Source organism: Eublepharis macularius, chromosome 10, assembly GCF_028583425.1.
Source record: "Eublepharis macularius isolate TG4126 chromosome 10, MPM_Emac_v1.0, whole genome shotgun sequence".
Classification (NCBI taxonomy): domain Eukaryota; kingdom Metazoa; phylum Chordata; class Lepidosauria; order Squamata; family Eublepharidae; genus Eublepharis; species Eublepharis macularius.
In genome coordinates, this window is record NC_072799.1 from 13682046 (window position 1) to 13688056 (window position 6011).

A 6011-nucleotide genomic window follows, 5' to 3' on the forward strand; every position below is an offset into this window, starting at 1 on the left:
GAACAAGGGGGAGTCTCACGTGGCTTAAGTAAAAGAAACCCTTGCAAAATGAATCAGCAGAGAAGTAAGTAAACATGCACGGGAGTGGACATTTCATTTTCCCCTCCCCTGTTTGTTCCTGGGGTCCTACTGTGATGAGTAGGCTTGAGTTGAAAAGCATATTTGGCATGATTTCCTGTCCAGGATGCTACCACCAGTCAGTAAATGGGGCTGATCTTTGAACCAAAAGTGCATATTGTGTGCCTTTTGCTCCAAGCTTCCTCCCTAGCCACCACTGGTTAAGTGATGGCGGGGAATGATCTTAACTTGGAGCAGGAAGTGTGAAGGATACATCCCCCCCCCCAAATCCCTGACATCACTTCTCCTGTTTTAAGTTTCCCATTTGTTTCAGTTTTGGGTCTTTTCTGCAAACCTGGGGTAATCCCCTAGATTTGTAGAAATGTCTCCCTTTTCTATCTGAAGCTCCATGGTGCAATTTTTTTTAACTTGCACTTTGAGGCCAATGTGGAAATTAAATATGTATGTGCTACTTCTGTGCTAGTTTGTACCTTAGAAAGAAAGAGTGACATGAATGATTTACAAAAAGATGTGTGTGTTTAAAACCATCAGTAGTTAATGTGCTATGGATGTATCCTAGGGGCCTCTAAACCTGGAAACAGTCAAGAGAGTATGTTGTCCCAGGGAGCTAATCAGACTCCACAGCAAAACAGAGTACTGCAACAGCTACAGCAAGGGGACTGGAGGTTACAGCAGTTGCATCATTTACATCACCAGCAGCAACAGCAGCAATTGCTTCAGGATGCATACATGCAGCAGGTATTAACTGTAGAAGAAACTAGTTTTAAGTTTGTCTCTTCTGACCGATATAATCCGTAAATACGTTGAACTTGTCAACTTGTTTCTTGGGATGATGTATCGATGAAACCTCTTTTGGTTGTACAATTTATTGGACTGAATAATTATTCAGTGGTTTAAAGTTTAAGGTCATGAATCTAGAGGCAGCAACTAAAAAGCTACAGTTGTCGAAGCAAGGAAGCTGTTGGGATTGTGATTGCATTGACAGTTCAGTCACGTTACGATCAGTGTAGCTGCAGAGGGGCTAGCATCCAAAGAAATGTGCAGCTGTTTAGGCAAACCCAAGAAAGCTTCTGTTACCTGATGGGAAGGTCTCCTTGCCAGTTGGGGGAATTAGCATGCAAGGAGGGCAGCAAGAGGGGTTAACTTAGGGATCTCCACCAATGTGTATAAGGATTGTCCCAGCTAGAGAACTCTTTCCCAATGACCAGACAGAGGTTTCAAACAAAGAGGGGATTGTTACTGAAAATAACAAAGATCAACAGCATACAAGATACACACACTAGAAAGCAGTGGTGAAAGTTAGATAGAGTTTAAGGGATTGGGTGATATTTACCATCCAGAAGAGGGCATCCAGGGGAGACAGCATTAAGTGACCAGAGCGTCAAGGTGGAAGAGGTTGAACAGATATTCAAGGGCAGATGCTGGATCCGAAAGTATGCACGCAGCTATGGCAGAGGAGCAGTCCAATTATACTATGGATCCTACCCCGGGGAAAGATTTGCATCTTCTGCCCCGAGACTTAATGGTTGTTCCGGGGTGGGACAAAGGATTGAGAAGTTGTCTCTGGAGCAAGACAAAGAGTTGGCGAACTGTCTCTGAACTGGGACAGTGAACTGGCAAACTGTCTCCAGGATGTGACAGGAGGGTTTGATACGGTCTTCTTGGGCGGATCTAAAGTTATCAATATTGATTGACGATCTGCAAAGTGCATGGGTGAGGCTGTCAGCTCCCTGAGTCGCCTAAGAATAGGAAAGCGGTTAAAGGGAGATTGATAGGGTGTGTTGCATTGATTAATTCAGGAACTCCTGGAAGGCTCTATTGTATCCGGATCCTTAGTTCATCTCCGGGGCGTGGGAGGGGGTGAGCTGGCCTCACCTGTCATTCCTCATGCTTCCACGTTCCATCTCCCGGTCGGGATCTGGCCTCCATGTTTCTGCCTGTGTGGGCAGGCAGAATGCTGTAGTGAAGGGGCTTATGCTGTAGAAAAGGGGCTGATGGTATAGCTATATTCATAAGCCTTCTAATATTGTGGGAGGCAAGTCTGACTGCTAACACTTGTAAAAGCAACCTCTCATGTTGTTTGTGATCAACAGCAAGTTGTGAATAGGACTTGGGGGTCATGTCTGCTACTCAAAGAAGACATTCATAACATCCACTGTTCATAAGAACTGGGAAAGCATATGCAGTGGGATATATTGTCACTTTCTGCTATGAACTTTATTGTATTGGATAGCTTTTCTTGAAATTTCCTTTCCTCTGAAACTGCCTCTTCTAGAGGCTGTTTAGTATACGTTTATCTGCAGAATGTCATGCCATGATTCAACTGATACTTTTTTCTGCCACTGGAAAGCAATTTCCTCCCACATTAGACTAGTCATTTTATCATTGATTCAGAGGAGTTAGCCGTGTTAGTCTGTAGTAGCGAAATAGAAAAGAGTCCAGTAGCACCTTTAAGACTAACCAACTTTACTGTAGCATAAGCTTTTGAGAATCACAGTGTATCTGACGAAGATAACTGTGATTCTCGAAAGCTTATGCTACAGTAAAGTTGGTTAGTCTTAAAGGTGCTACTGGACTCTTTTCTGTTCATTTTATCATTGTGGCTCACATTAAGTTTTCAGGTGCTGTTTGGTCCTCAAGCACCTTTTTGAGGTTATGAAGGTGTGGCACATTTATTTGGATGTGTGGGATACTGCAAAAGGAAGGAGTATGGTTCTACTCTTTTATTAGATGACAACTTGAATGCCTTTATGCCTCCATCTTATTTTGAAAAAATTCTTATGTAATAATTTACTCTTAACTGGCTTCCTGCTCAAGTGCTGCTGATTTTTTTCACTTATTGAATTGAGTAAATACCATGAAGTAACATATTTGTTTCTCCTTTGAAATACAGTATCAAGCAATGCAGCAGCACATGATTCAGCAGCAACTTCTGATGCAATCTGTGTACCAGCAGCAGCCTCTCCCATCCCAGTATCCTGCCATGGTAAGTTGTTTTTGGATTACATGGCTACAGGGAAATAAATTATTAACAGTCTTAAGTAGCGTGAATGCTTTGTAGTATGTTTTCTGAGCTTGATTTTGATTGCTGCTTTAGTTGCTGCATTTTTTATAGAATCATTTTTAATAGAATCTTTGGGGTCTACCACAAGCAGAGAAACAGGAAAAACACTCCAAACCTTACAGTACTGTAAGTGTGGGAACAGGATGGGTAAACATGTCAGCTATTACTTTAGCTTCATCTTGGGACACATGATTATGTTATGTTGCATATGCTATATTGCATTTTAGTTTTCCTGTACTGTGTTCAGTTTATAAAACAGTAGTGGTGGTGGAAAGTGTCATCAAGTCATAGTTGTATTATGGTGACCCTACTGGGTTTTTCAAGGCAAGAGACTAATAGAGGTGGTTTGCCATTGTCTGCCTTCTTTGGAGATCTCCCATTCAAGAACAACCAAGGCTGGCCCTGCTTAGCTTCCAAGATCTGATGAGATCAGGCTTGACTTAGGCTATCCAGCTCAGGGCAGAAAACAATAGTAATTACCAACAACATACAAAGCCCATTTCTGGAAGCGCTTACAACAGAAGTTTCAAGTATATATCTTTGCTTACATACATTTAAGAATACTTAGATATACACAACTTTGCTTGAAATTTGTTTTAAACTTCTGTTTTTTGGATTCAAAAAGACACTTGGGTGCTTTGTGTCCAGCCATATGTGGATATTGGAGAGTGAAGCACATATTTCTTTGTGCTGAATCTTAAGTTTTTAAAAATTGTTCATTGTTTTTACTGTCACTTTTAATATAAACATGTGGCTGCCCCCCCCAACTTACTTTGGCAACTTTCAGTGACTTATACTAATTGATTAAAATAAATTCTTTACATATAATCTGCTAAAGTAGTTAAGTAAAGATCTGACAACTGTACATAATGATACTGAACAGGAGCTTTGCAAAGTTGACTTGCTTTTTCTTTTTTGAGATGCAGCAGTACCAACAGGCCCTTCTGCAGCAGCAGGTCCTTGCGAAGCAGCTGCCTCCACCAAAACATTCTCCTGAGTTTATTGCCTCGCCACAGGAGTTCTCGCCAGCCTTAATCTCGCATTCTAAATCATTTCCTGCTCATGTTGGTGCAGCTCTGGATACCCCGTATACTGCAAATAGGCAAGCATCCTCCTATATTAACAATAACTGCAGAGATGTGTTTTCTGTTCAGTTTATCTTCTAGAGTATAACTCTGATTTCTAGAGGATGTTTTGGTTTATTATTGTGCAATACATTCTAATTAAAATTAATTAGTTTAGATATATCCTGCTGTTCTCCTCAGTGCAGATCCAAAATGGATTAATTCCATAGGAACCTATTCTTGAGCGTTCTGGTGTTGCATTTGGCATTTTACTAATGTTGCCTTAAGTCACTTTCTCAATTCTTAATTTTTACAGGTCATCTGCCTCTGATGCAGAGTCTGTTTCAAGCTATCCAAAACAGAACATCAGTAACCCCCCTGACATGTCTGGTTGGAACCCTTTTGGAGAAGACAATTTCTCCAAACTAACAGAGGAGGAGCTGTTGGACAGGGAGTTTGACCTTCTGAGATCAAGTAAGGGACGCTTGAAGGCTTATTTCGCTTCCCAGTAAATAGCTCTTTAGGTACAACTGGCAGTGCCAAAGACTGTTCTGTTCAAGTCTGTACAGCAAATTCTTTCTGAGCGTTTGAAGGCAGAACTAGGCCCGTCGTCTCACTCGTCCTTCTGTTTCAAAAATGTGTGCAATAGAAATTCACTGTCTGCATTTGTAATACCACAGAAAATGTTAGCCACCTCTTGAATACTTATTTTTGAGTGTCAAAACATTTTTTTAAAATAGAGGGCATGTAACAGTGCAGAACACCAGTCAGCTGCTTGCATTCCTTCCCTTTGCACTTCGTTCTCTTGCACACCAGAACAGAAGATTCCATGGGTCTGGGATGCCTTTTGAAAATGCCTGAAAGAGGGAAAATGACCTAGTACATTATGTTAATGTTTTGTAATGTCTTTTGATTGGCTTCATGTAAGGGCTGCTTTATTGTTCTGACAAAACAGTTGAATAAACTTTCTCTTCAAGTCAAAAAAGCTAGTGTGTTTACTTGAAATCACTTGGTCTTCTACTTCTTCATAATTTGTCAGAGGAGTCAATTGTGAGCAAAAATGAGATAATTGAGGATTTGGCAAATTGCCACCCTACCAGTAAATGACATGTGCTAGTAAAACTCCTGGCATATTTTTAGAAAATTAATTTTGAAGGTAATCGTATTCTTAACAGTATTTTTAGTTGTGGTAGAAAACACTTAACACCCCCCATTCCCCCAAGCTGAAAATGGCATTTTTAATCTTAAGCATTTTATGCTAGGAAAAATGATTTATACACTCATCAAACAACTTTTCCATGAGCCACAGTTAATATTAAGATCAGTAGATTTGGTGAGCATATTAAATACTTGGGGATTCTTCTGGTATTGAAAGGCTTTGCAGATAAGCTGGTTATGTCAATTGGTTTGTAAAGCCTGACTGCTAACCATCTCACTTATTCTGATAAATACAAAGTGGTTTTGCTTTATATTTAATAAATACAGAATGCTGAAGTATAGAACATTATAGAAAGCGTGACAGACATCGATCTTGCAAGAATGTCCAGCTGAACTTTAGGTAGCTTAACACTTACTGAACAAAAATTTGAACAAATTAGAAAATACTGGCTGTTTCAAGTGTGAAGTCAGTTAATAAAAGGATCCAGAGGATGGTAATCTTTTATGTAGAGGTCATATCAAGTATTTAAATCTTTTTGTAGGCTTCATATTTTCCTATACACTCTAATGCCTTGTAGATCAAAGGGGAATGTAATGACTTTCTGCAAAAGAACAAGGAGACCAAAGAACACTCTGAACTTTTGTTG

General features: G+C 40.1%; 1 protein-coding gene across 2 annotated transcripts in view; it reads left to right on the top strand.

The window, feature by feature from the left end:
- The window catches only part of BMP2K (BMP2 inducible kinase), an 85088-nt gene that overhangs the window by 52504 nt on the left and 26573 nt on the right, over positions 1-6011 (top strand). Inside the window, exons 11-14 of one of the 2 annotated variants that reach the window (XM_054989980.1) lie at positions 638-816; positions 2972-3064; positions 4063-4244; positions 4523-4680. In XM_054989980.1, the coding sequence (XP_054845955.1) occupies positions 638-816; positions 2972-3064; positions 4063-4244; positions 4523-4680 (612 nt within the window). The remainder of the gene's footprint in view (positions 1-637; positions 817-2971; positions 3065-4062; positions 4245-4522; positions 4681-6011) is intronic. The other variant, XM_054989981.1, reaches the window with a different exon arrangement.